General features: G+C 41.6%; 10 protein-coding genes across 10 annotated transcripts; 6 read left to right on the plus strand and 4 right to left on the minus strand.

Annotated features, from left to right (window-relative positions):
• Positions 1-339: 339 nt before the first annotated feature.
• L201_002320 (uncharacterized protein) lies at positions 340-2,231 on the plus strand (the record flags this gene model as incomplete). Its single annotated transcript, XM_066218097.1, has 9 exons — positions 340-377; positions 430-544; positions 602-695; positions 751-970; positions 1,027-1,294; positions 1,350-1,503; positions 1,552-1,765; positions 1,854-2,065; positions 2,116-2,231. The coding sequence occupies 9 exons, from the start codon at positions 340-342 to the stop codon at positions 2,229-2,231; spliced, it is 1,431 nt and encodes a 476-aa protein (XP_066074194.1).
• A 184-nt stretch (positions 2,232-2,415) lies between these two features.
• On the minus strand, positions 2,416-3,753 carry L201_002321 (uncharacterized protein; the record flags this gene model as incomplete). Its single annotated transcript, XM_066218098.1, has 5 exons — positions 2,416-2,543; positions 2,604-2,676; positions 2,738-3,139; positions 3,208-3,457; positions 3,515-3,753. The coding sequence occupies 5 exons, from the start codon at positions 3,751-3,753 to the stop codon at positions 2,416-2,418; spliced, it is 1,092 nt and encodes a 363-aa protein (XP_066074195.1).
• Positions 3,754-5,524: 1,771 nt separating this feature from the next.
• On the plus strand, positions 5,525-7,685 carry L201_002322 (uncharacterized protein; the record flags this gene model as incomplete). Its single annotated transcript, XM_066218099.1, has 10 exons — positions 5,525-5,753; positions 5,846-6,223; positions 6,289-6,538; positions 6,609-6,860; positions 6,938-7,050; positions 7,128-7,244; positions 7,314-7,371; positions 7,505-7,510; positions 7,577-7,604; positions 7,659-7,685. The coding sequence occupies 10 exons, from the start codon at positions 5,525-5,527 to the stop codon at positions 7,683-7,685; spliced, it is 1,458 nt and encodes a 485-aa protein (XP_066074196.1).
• Positions 7,686-8,230: 545 nt separating this feature from the next.
• L201_002323 (uncharacterized protein) lies at positions 8,231-9,311 on the minus strand (the record flags this gene model as incomplete). The annotated part of the gene is made up of 9 exons (XM_066218100.1): positions 8,231-8,263; positions 8,325-8,402; positions 8,460-8,530; positions 8,586-8,625; positions 8,689-8,766; positions 8,829-8,842; positions 8,898-8,994; positions 9,057-9,207; positions 9,265-9,311. The coding sequence occupies 9 exons, from the start codon at positions 9,309-9,311 to the stop codon at positions 8,231-8,233; spliced, it is 609 nt and encodes a 202-aa protein (XP_066074197.1).
• Positions 9,312-9,773: 462 nt separating this feature from the next.
• L201_002324 (uncharacterized protein) lies at positions 9,774-11,061 on the plus strand (the record flags this gene model as incomplete). The annotated part of the gene is made up of 4 exons (XM_066218101.1): positions 9,774-9,981; positions 10,177-10,258; positions 10,321-10,541; positions 10,607-11,061. 4 exons carry the CDS (start codon positions 9,774-9,776, stop codon positions 11,059-11,061), a joined length of 966 nt encoding a protein of 321 aa, XP_066074198.1.
• A 222-nt stretch (positions 11,062-11,283) lies between these two features.
• On the minus strand, positions 11,284-12,920 carry L201_002325 (uncharacterized protein; the record flags this gene model as incomplete). Its single annotated transcript, XM_066218102.1, has 7 exons — positions 11,284-11,405; positions 11,492-11,571; positions 11,695-11,753; positions 11,830-12,140; positions 12,210-12,311; positions 12,423-12,534; positions 12,636-12,920. The coding sequence occupies 7 exons, from the start codon at positions 12,918-12,920 to the stop codon at positions 11,284-11,286; spliced, it is 1,071 nt and encodes a 356-aa protein (XP_066074199.1).
• A 1,021-nt stretch (positions 12,921-13,941) lies between these two features.
• L201_002326 (uncharacterized protein) lies at positions 13,942-16,369 on the minus strand (the record flags this gene model as incomplete). Its single annotated transcript, XM_066218103.1, has 9 exons — positions 13,942-14,131; positions 14,201-14,313; positions 14,371-14,453; positions 14,515-14,631; positions 14,696-14,900; positions 14,968-14,978; positions 15,204-15,606; positions 15,661-16,157; positions 16,216-16,369. The coding sequence occupies 9 exons, from the start codon at positions 16,367-16,369 to the stop codon at positions 13,942-13,944; spliced, it is 1,773 nt and encodes a 590-aa protein (XP_066074200.1).
• Positions 16,370-16,983: 614 nt separating this feature from the next.
• On the plus strand, positions 16,984-19,224 carry L201_002327 (uncharacterized protein; the record flags this gene model as incomplete). The annotated part of the gene is made up of 6 exons (XM_066218104.1): positions 16,984-17,287; positions 17,350-17,764; positions 17,817-17,947; positions 18,009-18,223; positions 18,287-18,849; positions 18,912-19,224. 6 exons carry the CDS (start codon positions 16,984-16,986, stop codon positions 19,222-19,224), a joined length of 1,941 nt encoding a protein of 646 aa, XP_066074201.1.
• Positions 19,225-19,935: 711 nt separating this feature from the next.
• On the plus strand, positions 19,936-21,171 carry L201_002328 (uncharacterized protein; the record flags this gene model as incomplete). Its single annotated transcript, XM_066218105.1, has 7 exons — positions 19,936-19,954; positions 20,012-20,091; positions 20,173-20,400; positions 20,463-20,664; positions 20,723-20,961; positions 21,030-21,084; positions 21,146-21,171. 7 exons carry the CDS (start codon positions 19,936-19,938, stop codon positions 21,169-21,171), a joined length of 849 nt encoding a protein of 282 aa, XP_066074202.1.
• Positions 21,172-21,879: 708 nt separating this feature from the next.
• On the plus strand, positions 21,880-25,689 carry L201_002329 (uncharacterized protein; the record flags this gene model as incomplete). Its single annotated transcript, XM_066218106.1, has 16 exons — positions 21,880-21,979; positions 22,102-22,137; positions 22,222-22,976; positions 23,040-23,287; positions 23,393-23,654; positions 23,727-23,749; positions 23,805-23,939; positions 23,999-24,058; positions 24,111-24,218; positions 24,274-24,342; positions 24,398-24,539; positions 24,596-24,739; positions 24,794-24,865; positions 24,928-25,422; positions 25,485-25,547; positions 25,615-25,689. 16 exons carry the CDS (start codon positions 21,880-21,882, stop codon positions 25,687-25,689), a joined length of 2,787 nt encoding a protein of 928 aa, XP_066074203.1.
• Between the last annotated feature and the right edge of the window lie 117 nt (positions 25,690-25,806).

Below are 25,806 nucleotides of genomic sequence, written 5' to 3' on the forward strand. Positions count from 1 at the left end.
AAACCCCCTAACCCCCTAACCCCCTAACCCCCTAACCCCCTAACCCCCTAACCCCCTAACCCCCTAACCCCCTAACCCCCTAACCCCCTAACCCCCTAACCCCCTAACCCCCTAACCCCCTAACCCCCTAACCCCCTAACCCCTAACCCCCTAACCCCCTAACCCCCTAACCCCCTAACCCCCTAACCCCCTAACCCCCTAACCCCCTAACCCCCTAACCCCCTAACCCCCTAACCCCCTAAGCCTCTGGAACTAGAGATTACGGAGGCTAGCTGTCTGGCTATATTAAAAAACACATCGAGTAGGAAATGGACATCAAGACAAGTGCTGGAAGCGTTCATGCATCGGACAGTTCTTGCGCACCAGCTATTGAACCCGTAAGTGTTGACACAGGGATGAACGGCGATGAAATACTGATAGAACAAGCAGATTGACCGAGCTCAATTTCGAAGCAGCTGTGGAACAAGCGGACTATCTAGATGACTGTTTGTTGAAGAATGGCAAAACTGTTGGTCTTCTGCACGGCTTGCCTATTTCAGTCAAGGTAGGGGCTTCTAAATCCAAATACTGTTTGACATGACTAACTTATTTACGTACTTAGGACTCGGTCGATATCAAAAGTCTAGATACAACAATGGGTTATGCAGCTTGGGTTGAACATAAAGCCGAAAAAGACTCTGTGATAGTGGCTTCGCGTGAGTACACTTCTATCTTGATGCGATATATGACCAAACTAATTACCTTATACAGTGCGTGCAGCCGGTGCTATTCCATTTGTAAAAACCAACCTTGGACATACCTTGATGATGGGAGAAACTGTTAACCATCTTTTTGGACGATCTCTCAATCCTTGGAATCGGTCACTTACACCTGGTGGAAGCAGTGGAGGGGAATCAGCTTTGCTAGCCTTTCGAGGGAGTCCAGTGGGTTGGGGTACGGATATAGGAGGAAGCATTCGTTTACCTGCTGCGTGAGCATCTACTATTCAGACTTTCGTGACCCATTAAACTAATGTCAAGTCTTCAGGTCCACCAATCTTTATGGCTTGCGACCATCACCCGGAAGAGTTTCATATAGAGGATTAGCGGATACGTTTCTCGGTCAGGAAGCTGTTCGATCCACCCTTGGTCCCATGGGTCACAGTCCACAGGATCTAGAGTTGTTGATGTCGGTTTACATGGCTTCAGAACCTTGGAATGCGGACCCTGATGTTATTCCACTTGCCTGGCGAAAGGCTGAGGATGTATTACCGGAAAGACCCTGCGTATTCGCATATATCGATGGGGATGAACTGGTGAGTCGCAACCAATTTTCGCCTGACTCTAGTGATAATACTAACAGTGTTATAGGTTACACCCCATCCTCCAATCTTACGAGGACTCGGTCATGTCGTCGAGAAATTGCGTAATGCTGGCCATACTGTCGTAAAATGGCAAGGCTCTTTAGCAAAGGAAGCTGGAAAAATGATGGTCGACTTCTGGACAGCTGATGGAGGGGAAGAAGGTGAGTTATTATCTAAATCACTTGACATGCGCACTGACATATTTACAGTCCGTAGACGACTAGCGGAATCGGGAGAACCTCTGATCAAGGAAGTTGGCCAGCTGCTTCGTCTTGGACCCGAAGCCAATTTTACTCCTCCCACTGTCGCAGAAACATGGAAAAATCAACATGAGAGGAATATATACGCACAGCGATTCTTGGATCATTGGCAAGATAGTCGGAACTGGAGTGGTACTGGACGGGTAATAGATGGATTGATATCGTAAGTATCAGTGCATCCACACTTTGGGTCCAGTCTCAATCATGTCTTGCATCCTTCGCAAATAAAATAACGCTGATAGAGTACTCAGTCCCGCTGCTCCCTTTCTCGCTCGACCTCACGGAGCAGATTTGCCAGAATCTAGGTTTGGCATGTTTGAGCATACTTATGCAAATTTCCAACCTCTTTTACAATTAAGTACTGGGTCTTTCCCTAGTGGTCTCTTTCAAGATCCAAAGATCGATCTTCCTTCTAGAGATTTTGATCCTCAAAGTGAGCTCGATAGTCAGGTACACGCGCTTTGTGAGTTACATAAAGTAATAAAAGACACAATATCGCTGACTGAACCTCAGATTCCGACCCAGAAGAATGGCGAGGTGCTCCTATCGGTTTCCAGCTTGTTGCAAGAAGACTGGAGGAAGAAAAGGTATTAGCAATGTTATCTCGTATAGCAGATGCATTAGCCTAACCACACATAAACTCAGAAACATCGAGTACCAATGGTTCGTGATATATTGGAGAATTAGTTGATGGCTTCGACAAGTTATAGTCAATAGTATGAATTGCATTTTATTTCTATTATGACAAAGTACGATATACAACAGGCTTCTAGCTTCTTCTTACTATCTCATCTACACGATTCTGTTGGGCTCCTATGCACCAGCTTTGAGAAGAGCTTCCCGTCGACCGGTGGAGTTAGGATCAAGATATGGTCTTTCTCCTAAACTGACAGATCGAGTACCAACTCTCTTATCGCTATCGAGATCTTCGGTTGCGGTATCTACAGACACACATGTAAGCAGCCTATTTCGGAGGACAGTTGATGGAAGTAAATACTCACGGAAAGTGGATCTGTTGTCCCAAATAGCTAAACTGTTCTCTTCCCATCTGAATCTAACTTGTAAATCGTGATTCTGGTAAGTCCTTCCTATTAGTGATTGTGTCATAATCGGTAATGGAAAATGATAAGCTTACGGCTGAGATGTGTCCAAAGAGGAAATCAAGTAATACGTCAGATTCACGTTGTGTCAATTCGTTAATTCTCTTGGTGAAACCTCTGTTGACAAATAAACCTTTCCAACCCGTTACAGGGTTTGTTCTGATAACGGGATGAACAGTGGATAAATCTTGACCAACATTTTCTGGAGAACCTCTTGGTTCACGGAAAGTACCACCATTCTTTTTAAGGATATCAATGAAGCCTTGTCCGATATGTGTTGCTGTTAAACCTTCTAAAAATGTTTTGTAAGCAGGAGAAAGTCGATCATATGCTTCATATGCTGAAGCCCAAAGGGTATCACCACCAACTTTAGGTAATTGTCTAATTTGTAAAGAAGCGTAGTCTGATGGAACAGGTTCAAAAGTGATATCTGAGTGCTATTGGACGGATGGGATATTAGTTATTCATTATACAGTCCATTGTCGTTGAACGAGAAGTGACTTACCCAAAGATCGGCATGGAATCTTCGTTTCAATACAGAGAAATCATCTCTTTTGTATTTATTGTCGAATACAAATTGATTGGAGATAACACTAACTTCGTCACCAAATTCACTGCCTCCCAAAGTCAATGGGTGAACGTGAAGACCACTGGTTGATGGTTTACCATTAAGTTTACCTAATGAATCTACTAGTTTTATTTGTTCCTCTGGAGAAATGACAGCATCTCTGAAGAAGACTACTCCTCGTTCAGAGCTGTATGATAATCGTTAGAAACGTCTTTTACACGCAAAAAAACAGCTAGTTACATACACTAGCTTACCAAGAGCCTTCTCTCTGTCTTTGTTGCCTAGAATGTCTCTGATAGATAAAATTGGTTTACCATCTTTAGAGTATGATCGGAACTCGGTACCTATACTTGGTGTTGCATCGAAATGGGCGTATGAGAGTAGATCGAAAGCCTCTTTGGTTTCAGATACCGTGACGTTGGTCAAAGCAGCTTTGATGGATTCAATTGGGTTGGTTGGTTGTTCTTGTACAGCGACGGGCATTTTGAGCGAGATTCGGGATATAATTGGGATGGGATTGTTTATCAGTGTTGAGGGATATGCGATATTTTTATAGCTACTATATATATAAGAATATAGCCATAATCTCGTCGAATATAGCGAACTCTTTTTCCAATTGTTGCTCAAGTATCCCACTGAATCTTCTTAGCCCAAGGAACATTGATGTTGTCATTAGTCATCTTGAATGTTGTCATTTTGTTGTATTTTCTTCTCATAATCCACCTTTCAGATAGTAAACGCAACATTTCCCATCATTGATTGAATAAGATTGGAACGTAGTCGCCGATAATGATTTTTGGCAGCAATAATTTCTCGATAAGGGATTATATTATGTTATGTTTTGCAATTGAAGAGGTCATTTGACTCAATAATGCTCAGACATGATCAAGTATGATGACTTCTGAACTAAATTATCTGGAATAATTCACGAAATATTGAGATATTTTTAGGATCTATATGTTTTCTACGTGATTGAGGTATGTATGGTGTGATCACTAACAATTGCGCAATCGATGATGACACCTCTTCAAGGGAATCAGCATGACCTCCCTTTATTCTTTCTTCCTCCACTTCACGGCCTGCCTGTCTGCCAATACCACCACCGCTTCACACGGCATTTCAAGGCAACAAGATGCTTATATTCCTGGGGCGAAGCATAAGATTAGGGGTAAGACCGGGATTCGAAACAATACGTACATATCTCTCGGGAAGTTATTGAGGTTGTTTCGGTTTGATAAAACCGACAGTGGGATTTCATATCGCTCCATCTTGAGTGTATCATGATGAGTACAGAATCTTAATGGTCAAAGGTGGTTTGGCAATCAGACTGGTGCAAATCACTATGAAGCAGGTATATAGCTGCAGATTCCAGCGTAAGACCCGATCAAAACTTTAGAGATGGGTTGATACAGCAAATCCACCTTCGTTTCTTTTGTACTGATATACTAAGCATGGAAGATTAACTTAAAATGTATTCGGAGATACGACTGAGAATGCTTGGAACTGTTCTAAGATTAGATTATACAGCATGATAGATAGTATCAATCTCGACTCGACCTGTTTTCGCCATGTATTCCTTCCTCATTGATCACTATATTTGGCATAAAGTGGATAAAATCAAAAGCCGATCGGAAGTCACTTGAGCAATTCCAAGTCGGAAAACTGATGTCTGAGTGTATCTCTAGGCCGAGGCAAACAGAGAAGCAAAGGGTGGATGCGAATCTTGTCAAACTGTATGATCTTTTTGGGCATGAAATTGAAGATAAATTCTTTAACATGCAAAAGTACTATAAGTACTGTATTACCCACCTGTGCCAAGGTCATCGGATTAAGCCGAATTCTTAATTTGGCTCATTTTGGGATATTTTTAGAATGCTTACTCTATACATTCCTTATAATAAGTGGGCAAGACTGACATTATACATCTTAGAACCGTGCAAATGGGTTCAATCCGCAATGATTCAGTAACTATTTCTATTACGCCAAGACTCTCAAGCTATAATTTATCGCTTTTTAGCGTTCCTTCACAAGACTGAGAGAGGATGCTTAAATTTAGATAGGATGCTTAATATCGATAAGAGGTTTTTTAGCTGAGGTATCCATCTCAAATCCACCTTGAGCAAAGATTATTGTGATCATAGTTGGGGACTCCTGATTGTCTGCAGGATATATTAGGGTCACCATGGGGTAGACTCTTAAACCATCTCCCTTGATAACTCATCTCAAGACTAATATTGACCACAACAATAATACAATGTCATCACAGGATCGCATTCAAGCCCAGCCTTTACCACCAAAAGACGACAAAGACTTGGACATAAAGCATGTAGAAGTGGTTGATGACGTCCCAGAAGTGATAGACAACAAATATTTAAGCCATGCGCAGGACGATGCAGCGAAGATACTCAGAGAAGTAGGTCCCGTAGAATATACGATTGAAGATGATAGAAGAATATTGCGGAAATTGGATATTTGGGTCTGCAGTGAGTTGTATGGACTGTGGGTTCTTGGCATCGGTTCGCAAGTACATGTCTGAATGTATGGTTAACCATATAATTGCGTTTCGGAATCATAGTACCCATGTTCATCGTATATACCTTAGTGCACCTAGATAAAAGTGCTTTATCTTACGCGGTGGTGTTTGACCTCAAGAAAGATACGCATTTGGTTGGAAAACAGTATTCATGGCTGGGATCAATTATCTATTTAATGCAGTTGATCGTTCAGCCTTTATCTGCATGGGCTTTAGTCAAATTACCTATAGCGTATTGGGTTGTCGGTAACGTTTTCTGTTGGGGTGTTTCACTTTGCTGTATGAGCGCATGTCACAATTTTGCTGGATTATTGGCGACGAGAGCATTGTTAGGTGCATTTGAGGCTACAATCAGTCCCTCTTTTATTGCTATGACGCAGATGTTTTGGAGGAGACGGGAGCAGACCTACAGAAACACAGGTGAGTGTACCCAATGATGTCTCACCATCAATTAGGTCGCTAACAGTGTTCAACCTGTTTATTAGCTTGGTTGATGTCAAGTTCTGTTGCGGGATTGATCGGACCTATTCTAAGTTTTGCTATTGGTCATGTAAAATCGGGAATCAAACCTTGGCAAGGAATTTTCCTATTTTTAGGTTGTATCACATTAGCATTTTGTCCATTGGTTTTCTGGATGCTTCCTAACGATATCTCTTCAGCAAAATTCCTCACTCAAAACGAAAAGGTCATTGCTATCGAGAGACTAAGGGATAACAACACCGGTACTAAAACATCGTAAGTTGAGATTGGAATGTGGCTTGAATGCATGTAAATTGTAAGGCTAATGATCCATGAAATGATCAAGAGAATGGAAATGGGACCAATGTAGGGAAGCTATGACCGATCCAAAGACATATATGATCGCTCTCATGTTGACAAGTATGGCCATTCCATCTTCCGGTATTGGAACATTTGGTACCCTAATCACTAAAGGTTTCGGCTTCAACTCGTTCGATACGATTTTATTCCAAATGCCGCCCAATGTCTTGACTCTTTCTTTCCTGATTGATGGTACTTGGGTGATGAACAGGATTAGGTTGAGATTTCCGGTTGTCGCGTGAGTAATATCTCTTTCATCTCTCTGTCGGACGATTCTTAGATGAAGAGTCTCAACTGACTGGAAACCCAATCTAGGTTCTTTACTCTGTTCCCCATCGCAGGAGCCGCTGCCCTCTTATATGTTCCCAGAACCAACCCACATGCGTTATTGGGAGCCTATTTTGTGATCATGTTATATACACCGCTTCGTGAGTGCTTTGTGGTTCTTCAATCACCCTTTCGAACTTGCATAGAGCATTCATTAACGGTAATGTGCTTTGGATAGAACCGCTTGTCTATTCTTGGGCAAATATGAATGCCGCTGGTACTACAAAACAGAGAACCGTCGGTGCTATTCTGTTCATCTTCCAGTGCGCTGGTAATGTTGCTGGACCACAAGCTTGTGAGTGGAGAAAGGTATCTACCAAATCGCACGGATACGAGGCTGAAATCTGACCGACTATTTTGATAGACCTTGACGATGAAGCACCTGTTTACAAGACTGGTTTATATACCGATATGGCATGTTGGTCATTACTTTTCGTTCTGATTTGTAGTATGGCTGTATATCTAAAATATCTGAATCGAAGACAAAGGAAAAAGAGGGAGAGAATGGGTAGAGTCGTTGATATCAAGGATATGTCAATTATGACGTTGGAAGAGGTTGCTGTAAGTTTCTGGATAAATGTGATAGGTTATGCTTTGACACATGCTAATTACGGAGATCCTTGTCAGGCTTACAAAAGAGAACTCACTGCTGCCGGTGAAGGAGAAGATATCAATGCTCACGCATTCGACGATTTAAACCGATTTCCAGAACCCGGATTTCCAGTACATCTTATAGTCATAATTCGCAAGTTTCGATGGTTATTTACAGACCCGGCACTGAAAGATTTTGCGGTAAATTGCAGAGGATGAACGTAGACATGATGATATCTGGTTGTCAGCTTGATTTGTATTCATCTGTAATTCTCGTGTTGACATGTATTTGTTTATGACTGTTATCGTGTGCTTTTCGATGTAACTTGCTTCTGCGGCGTTGACTATGTCCATGCAGTTAAGGCTCTTGACCGATTCGATGATGGCAACGCCGAGCGTGTTTGATTACGCTGCATAAGCTTCTATAGAACGCAGATATGTAAGTCAAGACCACTTGCAGACTAAGATTACTTTCAGCTCTAATACCTTGATAATGTGGTGATGATGAGTATTTGTACTGTTTGTCAGCTAAACAGAGAGAATTCAATATAGCTACTTTCAAGCATGTTTATTCACTTCTCTTATCTTGCCCGTATTTGCCAACGCGTTCTATCTTATCCATATCGACTGTATGATGTAATGTATGATGCGAATATGGGAGTGACTACTTTGCAAAGAGGATAGCAATGACTAATTTCTAGATTCTAATGCTCTTACGGTTGCCTGAAATGGTATTATCCAGCATTGTCAGCATATATAAGCAATAACCAATACGTAAACTCACCTCTAATTTGAATAGGTAATCGTCCCTTACATGAGGATATAAATGTCTGACTGAATCCGCCAGTTTGTATAGATACTCCTGATCATCATATCAGTATAAAATTTCGCATTCGGTTCGAGCTCTGACTAAACTTACTTTGTTCGGACCAGATGGTCCTTTTCTTTCCGCTATAGTCTGCGCCAGCTCTTTTTCGGGCTCATAACCAACTTCTCTAAAAGTCAGCTACTTATCGATTGGGACTTACATTTGAGCTTGACTTACTGAACGCTGGATTATCCAATTTCCCTATCCATATCTCCGCCTGTATTGCTCAAGATCAGCTCTTTAATCTGCGACCAATGGATGAATATGCGATAACACCCACACTGGCGACTATCACAGATTCTTCCTTTCCATCTGTTGATGTAGAGTAAACCGGTACAAAGTGGCATGTGTACCCATTCTGATATGATATGTCAGTCAAAAGGTTTGTGTACAATTGCTTTAACCCTGCAAAGAACTCACCTTTTCTCGATGTTCTGTTGTATTGGTGTGGTAAGTTAAGTTCTTGTGGAACAATAGCTGAACACTCACCCATATAAGCTTTTACTTCTTCCTCGTAATGCGGATCTATCCTGTATGCCATTCCCCATACATAATCTTCTGGTAATATCTGACCTTTCGGTATCGTCTACAGTGACATCAGTTTATCATATATAACGTAAACAGCAATAAGTAAAGACTAAGACTTACTATACCTTCCAGTTTGTGCCATTCTCTAGCTTCTATAACAGTCACGACACGACCTGGTGCTTCCAGTGTACCTCTATGATCTATTGAAGATTGTGCAAACCGTCGAACGACTCCTTTGACGTATCCAGATTTCTGTTCTATCGCGTGCGGTCTTTACTAAGTTTTATGGTTAGCGTTTTCGATTTCAATGAGATGACTGTTCACTTACGGTGGTTTGAAGATCAGCGACCCATATCCAAATACCCAGTAGACCATTGTGATTCTTGGTTCTCGCTGTATCTACAATGACAAAATGAATAGAAAAACAACATAGAGCAAACTAAATATACTCAATAACTCATCATGCTTGAAACAAGATCGAGCTATGGTGACATCTCATCACGTGACCCGCAGTAGGAATAGGTCAATGCCCGGATCACATGGCCGTTCCTGTTTTCCCGGTCTCAACGGTCTCAACCTCGGCCCGTTCTTTCGGTCGCCGAAACTATAATATTCGATTCATGAAAACAAACTGCATGATACCGAGTGAAAAATGGAGAATACCCTTATCTAGCACTCTTTTCTTCCTATTGCTCAAAGCATACATCGTTCGTAGATCATAATCAATATCATAGGTACCAACAATCGACAGAGGAGGTAGTCACCTATAGTGCCGATTCATCCTGTTTAGTGGCTCTAAGATTTTTTAGAAAAGAAAAGCCGAGGTTGAATCGCAAAATGTCATTTTACGAAGAATTAGCAGCCAAAACCGCCGCTCATACACATAAGAAATTATCGACTTTTTCACCCTATGGATATACACCTGAAAAATCAGCTGGAATAGCATATATAGTAGTATTTAGTATATTGGGATTAATTCATATCTTATTAGGAATAAGATATAAATATTGGTTGGTGTTTGTAACGTTGATACCTGGGACGTTCTGTAAGTGCTATATTGCGGCAGCTAGGGGTGGGATGGGGGCAATGTAGACTAAAGGGTGGGTGGGTGGGAATTCTACCTGGGTAGCTAGGGGCGGGATGGGGGCAGTTCAAACTGGAAAGGGCGGGTGGCGGGCAAGGAATTGTAGTATACCACCACAATCTATATAACTAACCTCTTTTGCTTTCATCTTTACAGTGGAAGTCATCGGATGGGCAGGTAGATTATGGTCAGCATATAGAGTGTTACGGGTCACACCGTTCTTGATGCAAATTGCTTCGTGAGTAACGATAGTATCATCTGAACTCACAGTGGGTGACTGACTTACTTTTCCTCACCTAGTCTCATCATCGGTCCTGCTTTTTACTCTGCTTGGGCATATACCATTCTCGGATACTGTATAACCCGACTTGGTCCTGCTTATTCCCTTCTCAAACCACATATGTACTTAGCCGTATTCGTCACGGCCGATGTAATCTCATTAGTCATTCAAGCTATAGGTGGTGGTAAAGCTGCTGTAGCCGCTCAAGAAGGAACCGATACTCATGCCGCTACCAAAATCAGTTAGTACTCAATGGTACATCATGTTCATCGAAGTTATATTCAAGCTGACAATGGCCTCTTTTAGTGCTTGCCGGTATCCTGTTCCAACTGGGAACTATGGCCATATTTGTTGCTTTAGCAAGTGATTTCATATTTAGAGTAATCTTTAGAAAACCTTATCAACATCTCGCCATTAAGTACTCTCAATCAAACACTCCAGAGTTGGAAAATAACGGAGAGCCCAAATCAAACACAAACATTGCTGCCGAACTGCCTGAAAGCGCAGTATCAACGCGAACTGAGGATATTAAGAAAGGGCAGATTTTATTAGCAGGTGTAGCATTCGCTTCCGCAATGATCTTTGTTAGAGGTATTTATAGATCAATCGAATTAGCACAAGGATGGTCAGGTTATTTAATCACACATGAAGTTTATTTCATCTATTTAGATGGCTTACCCATGGTACTTTGTTTAGCTGCTTTTGCTGTAGCTCATCCGGGTTGGTTATTACCAAGAAGAAGAGGATGGTTGAGAGCTTAGTGGCTCATTGCAAATACTGACAATGTCGGATCCGGCAGAGCTCGTAAGTACAAGAATAATGCAATAATACAATGCCGTGCTGAGCTGACTTTATATATAACCAGTCATTCGGATAGGTATACACATAATTTCATAATTTCATTCACGTCAATATATCTCTTATTCTATGTATAATCGTTTCCTTATTCATGCTCAGCATCGGCCATGTTTTCACCAAACTTTCTAAACTAATAATGGCTCCCCAGCATCGTCGAAATACACCGGTTGACTTGTTTTGAAAGAATGGGAGAGTGCTGTAGCTATTTTAGCGGCTTCGAGTGCGTCTGCACATGACACTGGGAGAGCTATGAGAACAATGGCAAGAAGTCAACAATTCCATACCAAATCATTCTTCATTTGGATTGTTTGCCATGAACAATTTGATACTCACGCTTATCATCCAAAACCACATCGGTAAACTCATTGACTTCGTTAACGAATGCTTCTCTGAACCGCTCATAGTATGTTGGACTGTTAATGGGCAAAGCGTATTCAGCTAATGTTCAAAGTTGAACGGGTGAAAACGGGAAGAGTCGATTGAGAAGATGACCCAAATACGTATCTCTACTGTATCTAAAGGAGACGATCACTCACGTAGATTCGGTCCTCACGCCATGAATATCCCTAATTTCTACTCTGTTTAATTGGGGATTCTATGGGGAAATGAAGTGAGACATCAGACATTCAGTAACCCCTGGGGAAATATCTTGAAAAGGAATATCAACTTACGCCGTTGACTATGACTTTACTTTCAGTACCGAAAACTTCAGTGAAACAGTCATGACCATGTTTCATTGTTCTATTACAATGCACAACCAAGATAGTATCATTCTCAAACTCAACTATACCAATACCATTATCTACATCATTGTCTTTTGATAATTCCGGATGTTGTACATTATGACCTAATGCAAATACTCTTCTTACTTGTTTTATTGATGGATTAGAAGGTAACAGGAACCATCGAGCAAGATCAATATCGTGGATTCCGCAATCAATAAATATACCTCCTGATGCTGCCGCATATGAAACGAAAAAACCTAGAACAAGTTGCTTCAGTCACACTATTTTCGTGGGCAAGGGTAAGTGAAAATAGATTTCGATCTTACCAGATGGATCGTGTTGATCGTTTGTAGCTGATTTAATCAAATGAGGTTTCCCTAGTTTCCCTTGATCTATCAATTTCTTAACTTCTCTATAGGATTCGTCGACTGGATAAAACCCAGTCTAATTAGCTTAGAACATGTGGATCGAAGATCTGGAGCAGTGTATATGCGATGGATAGTCGAGAGTATGACAGTGATTTTGGAGATTATACGTACATCTTCTACTGAATCCAACCATCACTTTCAAATGCGGATATTTTTCAGTTTCTTCGACAACTTTCCTAGAGGTCTCAAGGTCTATCGAGATAGGTTTTTCTACTAAAACATGCTACAGTATCGAATTCAAATCAGTTCAAATGATCTTTGATTATGTTTATTGATATAATGCTATCGAAAGTATACGAAAGTACGGAGACTATTCCAGCTCACCTTTTCAGCCTTAATAGAATCTATTACCAATTTAGCATGTAGCCCAGTTTCACTTGCAATCAGGACTGCATCGACATTGTCTTGACCCAAACATTCGGCTGAATCTGTGAAAACTCTAGTTGAAGAAGGTAATGATTGTTTTGCCCATTCCAAAGTAGTTGATCTTGGATCACATACAGCTACTAATTCTGCTCGAGGTGTACGAAATGCTAAATTTTGGGCGTGTCTTGAACCCATACGACCTATTCCGAGAACTGCATATCGCAGTTTGCGTTGAAGCGACATGTCTTTCACGAGATTTTAGATTTCAACTTTACTATGATCGACTCCAATCAAAGAAATTGTTGATGTGGAATTTGAGTTCGAGTTGATGGCTTCGATCACCATAAGAATTGTATTCGCTGTGGTTTGACGTTGACTATATGCTCAGACCTATTTATTTCGGTTCCTTTCCCTGATAGTGAAAATGACTAAACATTATAATCATACTAAAAAGAATAATCATCACTCAACGTGAGCTGTATCTGAGTGTCTTTCAAGCGACATGCCATATCAACAGGATGAGAATTGAAGAGGTAATATCCGAAGAACGGAGTTAGATAAAGATCACAAGCTGATGCTGTAAATGTAGGTTCACATGTGAACGTAATACCAGAAAATAATCAGCACAAAATGTTGTTATGACGTTGTTTCTCATGCATCGATAACTCCGTTCGACATGTCCGATAAAGAAAGCATACAAGTACTGCATGACTGACTGCTCCGTAATACATAAAACCGCAGGATTCCGGATGCATAGGTAAGCATGCATGAGAGAGAGAATAAGATGTTTTGACAACAGTTCGGCAATGCGATTCTGTTGTATTACTGATAACGAGTATGCTTATACGTCTATACGTATCTAAGGAACTAAGCTATGTATTACAATATGTGTATAATAGTACAATAAGGATATCTAAGCAGCTCGACGAGGTTCGGAGTAGAACAAGTAACTTATTACGTGTGCAATGTCTTTCATCTCATACATGTATGCATAGATATTTCACATCAATGAAGGGGACACTTGAATATACTCTCAATCTCGCATCAACTACTATTACATATAACATGAAAGATAACCACTCGAGAAGTACGAGAACCACTACAAACCCGCGAACTAGAATATAGTAAATATTGCTTGTTTGTTAATCTCTTCCTGTGAGAACTGAGCGTAACTCGAAACATCCCTACAATCCAGTGCAACCATTCCGAAATTCCGCCAAACTCGATTCTACACTACATAGAGAACGGGACCTTGTTCGATCGATCAAACTCTTTCGATGTATTGAGCGTTACCTTTGTAATCTCCACCTTTGTAATCGATATCTTCGTGGGAGCCGTTCAAAGCAGGAGCGGGAAGACCGACAATAGCTCTAAGAATTTCACCTTTGGCTTGCAATTCTTCATGAGCGGCATGAGTATGGAAGATGGCATCCATCTCTTCGAGGGTTTTACCCCTGCAAAAGAAGATTTTGTCAGATTATGCCCTAATATATCACTGGATGACGATTATCTCAAATACTTACTTAGTTTCGGGACAGAAGAACCATGTCCAGATGGATGATAGCAGAGAGAAAGCGGCAAAGAAAAGGAAGGTACCATATTTGATATTTTGGATCATAGGAGGGGTGATAAGACCCTGTAATGCTGTTGCTTAGAAAAGGGTATGGCTTCTATGGGAGCAAAGACCACTTACAATAATGAAGTTGAATAACCAATTGCAACAAGTTGTAATGGCAACACCTTTTGCTCTTCGACTTGAAGAGTGAACCTCAGCAGCTGTATTGGACGATGTTAGCTTGAGTACTGGTAAGAAGAGGTCGGTAGCCCGATCACTTACGCATAGCCCAAGGAACTGGCGACCAACCGAGACCGAAGGAGAACATAAAGATGAGGATGAACGCTACACCAGTCCATGCAGGGCCCTGATGATCTGCCCAGTTACCAGAGAATTTAGCTATTTTAATGAGATGTCAGTCATCAAATTCCTCCTTTGGATCTAATGACCAAAAAAGACTCACCTATCATAACAGCCACAATAACGTGAGATATGGTGTTTACAACTGATCCTAAAAGAAGAGGTGGTTTTCTACCAACTCTATCGAGGAAGAAGAAAGCTGCACTGGTAGCAACCATTTGGCAAACGTTCAAGACACCACTCATGGTGAGTTGCATTTCATATCCAAGACCAAGTTGTTCGAATAACGTTGGAGAGTAGTAGATAAGCTGTGAGTGAAATAATATCAGAATTTCCATACTTTTCTCAGTTAGTCAAGAGCGAAAGAAGATTTACAGCGTTGATACCTATCGGCCAGACAAGTCATGGAAGAAGCGTCAGCAAATGTTCTCGATGTCATATATCACTGATTACGATGAAGTAAATTGAAGGGGATGCAGAGAGATTGGTCATAGTGGCACTGATCTATTCGATGCAAGGAGGTGGGAAGATATACATAGATGCCCATTTTTCGACCTCATCTCATCCCCTTCATTGTGATAGTAATGTGATGTTTGAAAAGAATGACTCACCTTGGAATTGCTGGAATAACATGAGGAAGACTCCAATCAAGGTTCTTGGCAAGATTCCTGGCTTGAACATATCAATCCAAGCAGCTGCTTCAAGTTTAGCTTCGGCGGCGAAACCTCCTTTATTAGCGATGGAAGGGTGTTTCATGACGATGACTTCTCTATTTCTGATAGCTTCAGCTCGAATTGTAATCCATTCAGCTTGAACCCTTGGATCGGTTGATGGAAGTCCTCGAAGCTGTATCAATGAGTCTAAACAATCTGCATCTCTACCGACTTGAGCTAACCATCGAGGGGAATATGGTAATTTCCATAAACCGATACCGAGTAGGATACAAGGAGCCATTTGAACTGTGAATGGTAATCTGAAACTCCAATCTCCAGGTATATGTCGAGTACCGTATGTCTACATACGTAGTCAGCGTCTTCAAGCACATCTCTGAATGATAGGTTGACTCACAATGTAGAACATAATGACGATACCAATAACGATGGTGGCACCTTCTAAAGCAAGGAAAGCACCTCGAACGTTTGGGGGAGCAATTTCTGAGATATACATTGGTGCGACTGATGACAAAAGACCGATACCAACACCTCCGATAAATCTTCCTACAACCAATTGGGCGAAAGAAAATGATGAAGCTTGGATGACACTACCAACAATAAACCAGGCAGATCCAATAGCAATGGCCTTCTTTCTGGAAAATCGATCGGCTAAGAAACCAGCTTGAAGTGCACCAAGGAAAGCACCCAGTTCAAGTAAAGCTGTCATGATACCCTTGTTGAACGCAGCAGAAGAGTCTTGATCTCGATCGGTTTCTGGGAATTGAACCAAGAATTGCTTCATGGTCAAGACAATTGATAAGATACCTTGATCGAAACCAAACAAAAGACCACCCATACATGCGGAGAATGCGGCGGCAACGACAATCCAGTTTGCGAACACATCCTTGAGTTCTGGCCAGACAATACGACAGTCAGCATATGTATGAAAACTTATCGACCCATCACCTACTGTTACCACCCAAGGAATCAGCCAAGAGTTGACTGTCTTCACAGTACCGATAAGTATCAGGGTGAAGTTCAACTCCTAATGATTGGAGTGTAGGAATATCATCCCTTTGAGGAGGGTGAGCGAGAACCTTCTCTGGTTCAGGTGAATTCGCCATTGTTGCCAAGTAATAAGAGATGAGTTGAGAGATTGCTTTCAAGTGTGCGGAGTATGAAGTGGGGCCATTGGGGGAATATCATTTGTTTTTTCTCGAGGCGATTTATATATTTGTTGTCCCTTTCGGTTGTCTTACTTGTGACACAAACATCGATTTGAACTATAACCGATAGGTAGAAACGATTAGAGAAGAAGTTTCTCCGGATCGGACCCGCATTTCAATCGGGGTTCCTAGAGTTATGTCCAGTCCGGCTAGATCGCCGTTCGTGTATACGTGGTTCCATTTTACGGTAACAAGTTACAATGCAGAACGTGGAGTATGATGGAGGTGGAATCAATGGTTTATCTCCGAAATACTATTGAAGTGTAACATTGTATGGTCAGACAAATCGCAATTCACACTCTCTGTAGATATCTCACTGATTGTCGGACTCAACGGACAAAAGCTTATCTTGTATGTAATTTAGGTCAGCGTGTTGTTGTTCTCTTACAATGGTTGTGAAAAAGTTGGAGAAGTATAATTACTTCAACAGCTGCAACTGATATGGGAATGTATCTTCAAAAATTCGTCTTTCTCTTTTCATACTGTATACCTATCCAAATTAGCGCATCGCAATGTCTCCTATCGCCATTCATGACCAACAAGCAGTTGCGCCAAACAACAATATAGCTGAGCTAAAATCCAAACCTCAAGCTGAAACTGGTAAACGACCTTTACCTGTATATCCAGATGCTGTCGCTTCTGATTATATGTACAAATTCCAATACAATCATGAGCTACCTGTTCACGGAAAGGAAGGTCGAGAGATATCTGAATCGACTGATCCAAGATCAGTTGCGCAAGAAGTTGTTTCGCAACTCAATGCCGCTTTAAGTGCTCAAGACGCGGAGAAATTTTCAGACCTATTCATGGAATATGGTAAGTGAATAAGTCATTCCTGCGACCACATCCTGACTAATCTCACACACTTGCATACACAGGTGTCTGGAGAGACCGAGCCTTAATCACTTGGGATTATCGAACTTTCAACTTCCGAAACGCCATCAAAAAGGCTGCTTCTGATTTATTGCCTACCACACCGGTATCTAAAGTAACCCTCATGGAACCTCAGCCAAAAGTCGAAAGACCTTACAAAGATTTGTCATTCATTCAGGCTCACATAAGCTTAGAGACCAACATCGCTGGAGGTACAGCTCTCGTCAACATAGTCAATACCGAAAATGGCTTCAAGATTTGGACCCTCAATACCGCTCTTGAATCTTTACATGGACACCCCGAAGCTCCTGAAAGAGATGGACATATGACTGGACCACATTCATGGCAAAAGCAAAGAGAATTAGATGTAGCGTTAGAAGGTGTAGAACCCGATGTATTGATTGTTGGGGGTGGACAAAAGTAAGTCATCGCATCTATCAGGCTAAGACAATTACTGATAGAACGTGATTAGTGGTCTTATGCTCGCCGCCCGTTTGAAAGCCTTAGGCGTCAATGCTTTGATAATCGAAAGAAACAAGAGAATTGGTGACAACTGGAGAGGTCGATACGAAGCTTTGTCCCTCCATCTTCCTCATTGGGCTGGTAAGTCTGATATTTTGACTATTATAACCACTGCTAATCTATCCCCATTCTTGCGGTGTAGATCACTTCGCATACATGCCTTATCCAAAACATTGGCCCATGTACTGCCCCGCCGCTAAGATAGCAGACTGGTTTGAGTGGTACGTCAGTGCTTTAGAGCTGTATATATGGACCGATTCGTCAGTTACCGGTGCTAGTCAAACAGCAAATGGTGAATGGACAGTCGAAGTAGAAAGAGGGGGTGTCGGAAAACGAACATTCCACCCTAAACAACTGGTCAGTTCACTGAAACCACGTACTCGTTTCCGCACTGACCTGATACATTGTATTCGTTTTCAGGTCATGGCGACATCTTTAGCTGGTGTACCATACTCACCAACAATTGTCGGAAGAGACAAGTTCAAAGGCACGGTTAGACATTCAACTGAACACGATTCCAGTAGAGAATGGGTTGGTAAAAAAGCCCTTGTGGTTGGAACATCTTCATCAGGTTTTGATACCGCTTATGATTTCGCCAGACGAGGTGTAGAAGTCACCCTCCTTCAAAGATCACCAACATACATTATGTCTCTGACACATTCTGTGCCTCGTATCCTCGGTATTTACAAGCCTGATGAGAGTGGCATGAGACCTGATATAGAAGTCGCCGATAGAATCGCATACGGTCTTCCAGTTGGTCCATCTGAAGAGATGGGTAGAAGGCTTGGTACAGAGTTAACCGAGCTGGATCATGATTTGTTACAAGCTATGGAAGATAGAGGCTTCAAAACTTGGAGAGGTCAAAGAGCCACTTCAACCCAAACTTTGGGTTACACCAAGAATGGTGGTTTCTACTTCGACGCTGGCGCTTGTGAGCAAATCATCAACGGTAATATCAAAGTTGAACAAGGTTACATTGACCAGTAAGTGGACCGTATACTTCTCACAGCTCATCATTTTTGCTGACGTTTTGTGGGTTTTACAGCTTCACCGAAGATAAAGTAGTACTCAATGGTGACAGAGAACGGAATTTTGATATCGTTATATTAGCTACCGGATTCTCCAACACCATTGATTCGGTTAGAAGAACTCTTGGCGATGAAGTAGCCGATAAATTCAACCCTATCTGGGGAATGAACGAAGAAGGAGAACTCAATTCCGCTTGGAGAGATACAGGTGTTCCAAACATGTGGTTATCTGTCGGTACTTTACAGGCCGCTAGATATCATTCCAAGACAGTTGCTTTACGAATTAAAGCCAAACTAGAAGGCATTTCCCCTGAACCTTACTTAAAATAGATTCTTGTATAGATTTTTTGTTTTCCTTTCGATTGTGAATATGACAGATAAGGTCTTTTTGGTAGATTTCTGTTACATGATAATGTATACTTGTTCTCGTTATTATTCTCCCAACTCGGCTGTGCAAATGCGATATGTAAATATAAAAGCAAGCAACTCAACATGTCCTTGATCGGTTTACATTGACATTACAAGTTGGCGGCTCAGCTGAGAGCTAGAGATGACCCAAAATGTCAACGCACAATGAAAAAGTCATTTCACGAACACCGGCAGATCTGGTCATCCTCAGTTCCCACGTTACCACCCGAAAGTCAATTAACACTCTCGAGCTACAGTAAGAACATCTTCGGTGGGTAATAATTCTGAAGGTAGTCGCTTAGCTGCTCATCGGTAGAGACATTTACTGAAATTCACCAAAATCCACTGAAAAAGCGGATCCGTTTTCGTTACGAGTCCGTGCCTCCTATCTCAGAGTGAACAATCGCTATAAGCTTTATCTACGTCGGACAAATCATTTGGTTAAGTCCGAGATACAACAATGTTACGATTTACGCATTTCCGGTAGTATCCCGGGTATGTATGCACATCAGCTGATTCAATAAAGTACTCATGCATTGATATATAGAGGACAAAGCAATATTCGTTAAGAGGTGTACATTTGTTCGCAACACATCTCAAACGCTCGACAACCCTGCTATAAAACACAACATAATGATTCTCGACGGTAAAGGTGAGTAAAATGGTTCTCCACGCAACATCGTTCATTATATTGATCCGGGTTATTCAGCTTTCGTTATCACTGGTGGTCTGGGATCAATTGGTAGTGCTACTGCCGCTATCATTGTAGAAAAGGGTGGATACGCTATCGTGAGTGAACCTTGATCCCAGCATCTATGTTGGGGTTCGATCGTCTTGTAATGTTGAGCTGACCAAGCTGTCAACGAGCAGATTTTTGACATTTTACCTGAAGATGTAGCACAAGAGAAGATAAAAACTTTCAAAAATCCTGAGAAATATGTCTATTCAAAGACTGATATCACCAGTCAAGAAGTATTAGAACAATCGTTAAAAGATGCACTTTCCAAACTTCCTAAAGGTTCACTCTTCGGCGCTGTCCATTGCGCTGCTGTAAACCCTAACAGACCATGGACTAGCAAGATGTCAGACAAATTAAAGGTGAGTCGAAGTACTGCATGTCATCGAAGTTAGTCACACGCTGACGTTTCGATTGTTAACAGGATTTCGAAACTGTATTAAGAGTCAATGCCTACGGAACTTTCATGGTTGACGCTCTCGTTGCCGATGCCATAAACTCTCAATATCCACCTTTAGATATCTTCCACGAACGAGTAACAGAAGAACGAGGTGTAATTGTAAATTTATCTTCAGTTGTTGGTCACACACCACCTGCCAGATGTCTTACGTACGGTCCATCCAAGAGTGCGTTGTCAATCTTTCGGATGCAGCGTTTATGAAGCTAACTTCTTATCTTTATCAGCTTGCGTTCTCGGTATCACAGAAGCCGCTGCCGATTTCTTAGCTCCTTCCGGTATTCGTGTCAACTCTATCGCTCCAGCCTTGGTTATTTCACCTTTGATGCAATCAGGTGACAGATTGAAATACTTCCAAGATGCGGTTGAAGGGTATTCTATGTTCCCTCGACGCTTCACAACTCCAGAAGAAATTGCAGGAGCCATCATCTTCTTACTTGAGAATTCGATGATGAACGCTTTCCATGTAAGTCAACTTTTCAACTATTGCTGCGTTGAGATTATTAATATTGATCTTTCTATCTCTCTCCATAGCTTAAAGTAGACGCAGGATGGAGACAAATCACCAGTTGGGCCAACGGAATTGACCGTAAGTCATATGTAACCTCACACAAAGCAAATTTGATGCTAACTGATATGTGTCCTTGTAGCCCGAAAGAGTGTTGTGGTTGAGTAAATATCCCATTTCTCTTGACTCTTTATTCGCGTGGTCTTATCATCATATGTACCGTATCTCTCATGCATGCATTTTTTATCTCGAATCGCGACTGAACTGCACTGAAGAGGTTCAATCCTTACGGCAAGGTTCTCCTTTCCCTTTCCGTTAATCTGTATGCCGCGATCATAATTTACTGTCATTTGTCTTTCTTTTGGGTAACATCATTGATTTGCGACTTTCCAACAGTAGTCTTGCAAGACCAGGAGACTTCACGTGGACGTCATCGAAGATGATTGTCGGCCATGAAAAATGGGTTCAGCAATTAACCGTTTTCCTCGTCAAGTTTTTTTTTCGACATATTCGACCGGCAACATACCCTGAAAAGACAAGAATAGACAAGAATCTTCAGCCAAATTATCGCCGGACCGGATTTGAAAGGAATCAACACCCTGAATAGCGGTTCTCCATGTTGGTAGGTTAGGGGAAACGAGAATCGTTCATGGTGGGCGAAACAACTTAAATCCGACCATTAACTCCTGTCTGTTTCCCCGTTGCTAATTCCGAAATTAGAAACCAAACATCCTGTCACATGCCTGGAGAATGTATGTAATCAAGTAATCCGATCCGTTCACTTGTCCGACTGAACCACCTTTGTCTGTTTATCGTTTCATCACCAATATCGCATCTTGTTATCAACTCCAGAAACCAGATGAGCAGCATTTCGAGATGACAGCTTCAAGAGATCCGTCACCCAGACATGATGTGCCTAGGGCAGAAGAACGTCCGAAGAAGAAGAGAAAGTCAAGACCGCAATTAAGTTGCAGTGGTGAGCCGTTACTTGACCTCAATCTTAAAATATATACACCTAATGTCCATGCTGACGGATGTATGCTATATCAATTCATCACTTCCACTGTTCACCTATCCCTTTACCTGGCACGTAATCAGAATGCAGAAGGCTAAAATTGAAATGTGATCGACAGCGTCAGTTATAATAATACTGAAATTTGAAAAAGAATTTATATGCTAATCGACTAAACAAACTTTGATTGTTGTTTGCCTAAACAGAACCTTGCAGTAGTTGCATTCGCCGTGAATGCGAAAGCTCGTGTCGTCTGAACGAACCTACAATTAACGAGACAACAAGGTTGGTCACCCCAACAAATGGAAATTTCATCACTAGTTACCGAGTTAACCCTACCTTTTCATTTAGCAATAAACCCAGCGACGATGTTGCTAGTCTGCAACAACGTTTAGCAACGTTGGAAGATTTTATACGCAACACTAGACCAAGTGAAGTACCCTCAATTAGTGAGAATGTCTCAACAGATATGGCTTCAAGTAAGCGGAAATCTACTCATGATGTGAGATCCCCTTCACCACCAAGGCACGCAGATTTTGCACGAACAACGGACATTCCAGCTCAACGTGATATCAATTTCTCTCGACAAACCGATAACCACCATCCTACCGATCCGGATCATGATCCCACTGGTCTACCTCCTGCTCATTCATTCAATTTTACCACTCCAACCTCCATATCGTTTCAGTCAGATATTCAACCAACCAAAAACATCCCGGTCTCTCAAATATGTCATCCACCTACCGCACAGCTACAGCTCCACGAACCTCAGAGTATTCCTCAATATCCATATGAATCCACCGATAGCCATATACCAGAGCCATCTCAAGCATTCATCAACCAATCGATGGCACCTTTGGCTAGTAACAATGAAGAACATAGTCATGGTACTCTTGTAATCTCCAGATCGGGTCGATCAAAGTATTTAGGCCGGACTGCAGCCGCTGAATGGTTGAAAAACGTAAGTGATCGCTCTCGCTGTTCTAAATTCTTGGACATGGTGTTCACTTTTGTCTTACAATAGCAAGAAGTCGTGGATTCAGGCGATTCTCCACCTCCAATTTCCCAAATGCCCTCCCCTCGATTAAATCCACAGGTACCTTTCTCCACTGGCAGTAATATTGGCTCAAGAAATCCGTTATCAGCCACTGTAGCTTTTCCGTTCAACACTGCTTCTAAGAGTATTTCAACAAATACCATACTATCTGTCTTGCCGCCTAAAAGTGAAGGTAGAATATTGATTGAAACGTACTTTCGACATTTTTCATGGCAGTAAGTGTTGTATCATGAAGCTGTGTAGTGATGGTGATGGGTGCTGTTATCCAAGACTCTTGAATCCAGAAACAAATAGACTGACTATTTATTATACTCCAACAGCTTCAACATAGCCTCGCGATCTTTAGTGGAATCTATATTTGAAAAGGCATATGCGCTCCTGGACTCGACCGGAGCTCAGAAACGAGATGTCTCTGCACAGCAATTAGCTCTTCTTTTCGTCATTTTGGCTATGGGAGCGTACTATAATCTGGAGCTTGCACCTGATGATTCATCCGTAGAAGACTATGTAGGAGTATCTCAAGCTTGTTTGGCCAAAGGTGATTTCTTAGCTAATAATACAACAGCGGGGGTGATGACCTTGGTGAGTACGAAACGAATTATGGAATCCGTTGCCCCCCAAGACTATTGTTCTAAACTAATCTTCATCGCACAGCACATAATGGCCCACTTGCTTTTGTTAGTATAAGACTCTTATTCACAAGTCGGTATAGAATGCTGATATAATATACAGGAGTATGGATTCGGGCAAAAATGGAGATTCGGCTTGGCCTTTATGGGGATTGACAACCCACATTACTTTGGCTATGGGATTACACCGAGATGGTGCTCGATGGAATCTACCGGAACAGGCTATAGAGGAGCGAAGGTCGGTCGACTTTCATTGGACGTAAATGTGGTGGCTAGCTGACATCATATTATCGTCAGACGAGTATTTTGGGAAACTCACTCTACAGAAATCATGACTTGCAATTGTTTTTCTAGACCGTACGTGATATCATTGCTACACTTGGACGTAAAAGCTGACGACATTTGATAGAGCAATCATCAACCCTGACCATGTTGACACCGCTTACCCCAAAGTGATACCGGGAGATACTGAGCTCTTTCATCGGACGAGATATGAATTATCGCATTTGTTCGCTGCGTGAGTCTTATGATTACCTATCATGGATCTCTGTTGACCCTTCATTTCTGAACAGTGTACTGGACCATTCATCGAAAGTGAGAACGCCTCCTTATTCAGAATGTCTCAACCTGTACGGACAGATGTAAGGCTTTCTGTTTACAACCTTTCATGAAAAGTCGCTTAAACTTCCCTATTAGATGCGCCTTCGAACGCAATGTACCGTTTGAACTACGATGTCGACCTGTATTATGTGCACTGCCTTCCGCATATCCTGCCTCAGAATCAGCTATGGCTGCTTCGCCTCCTACCGATAAAAGGAATTTACACCTTACATTCCAGGTGAGCACCAACTGATTTCTTCAAACATGTAGTACCGTAACTTACTTGACAAATAGCAATTCACCCTAGCTATGAACATTTCAGAACTTATTGTATTTCTCAATCGACCTTACTTTGCTCAAGCGCTGCATGATTCACCTGGAGATCCGACTAGATCGTCATATGGACAATCGTATCTGGCTGTCGTAGAAAGATGTAATGTGAGTCTACATCAACTTGCTTCGCTTGCATAACATCAGCTAACGATCGGGCAGGCTATCGTGGTCATAGCTACCAATGCTCACGCTTTATATCCTCACGCTGCGGCAAGACATTGGTGGATCTGGGTGAGTTTCATCCTTGTCAAGATATGCGCAAAGTCAGCTAATAGTCCAATCATCAATACCAGTATCATGCCTTCAGCTCAGCAATCTGTATGGGAACTTTGGTGCTAAAGAATCCGCAAAATATTTTATCTGGATTTGCTATTACATTAATTGACAACGTTATCAATGTATATCAATCAGTAGTTGGATCTCGAAATTCCCCTCGAATGGTAAAAAACTTGCATTGGTTGACTAAGTTACGTGAAAAATTAGGTGTCAGACTGGTACAATCGCCTGATGATCATCTTTTAAGTATGAATACAAATGAAAATGATAATGGCGATGGTGATGATGCAGCAGAATTGTTAGGTTGGAGAACAAGATTGATCAGCAGAGCAGGTGGTCACGGTTTGAGAGTATCTAGAACGATTCGAGCAGATTCCGCATCTACTTGTTCACCAAGTCAGATGGAAAATCAAGATAGAACGTCGATGAATGTTAGGAATTCTGTTGGTAATCCCATACAGACAGGTAATCAAACGGTACCGATGTTCACAGGCAATTCTTGGGAGACGGAAGTAAGTCAAAATTGCAGAGAAAAGCGATTTTACTATGTCTAATGCGGAAATTGATCAAATAGTTCAACCAATTTTGGGAGTCTATGGTACATAATGATGGACAGACTATAAGTAACGATCCAGCAGTGAGTTGAGACTCTTCAAATGACTGTCTTACACGGTAATCATATATACTGAGTCCTCGAGTTTTAGTCATACAATTGGTGGGGATTAGATGCTTTAGCAGAATCTGGACCGTTATCTGCAAATGACCAGCGTACGACCTAAGCGTGCTATATGTGTATGCATATATGTAATCTATAGTGATGCACTTGAAGATGCGAACTCCTAATTCCAATTTCATTCATTACATTCTCAGTAAAGCAACAGAATTTATGAGAACAA

The sequence above is a fragment of the Kwoniella dendrophila genome, chromosome 3 (genome assembly GCF_036810415.1).
Source record: "Kwoniella dendrophila CBS 6074 chromosome 3, complete sequence".
Taxonomy (NCBI): Eukaryota; Fungi; Basidiomycota; class Tremellomycetes; order Tremellales; family Cryptococcaceae; genus Kwoniella; species Kwoniella dendrophila.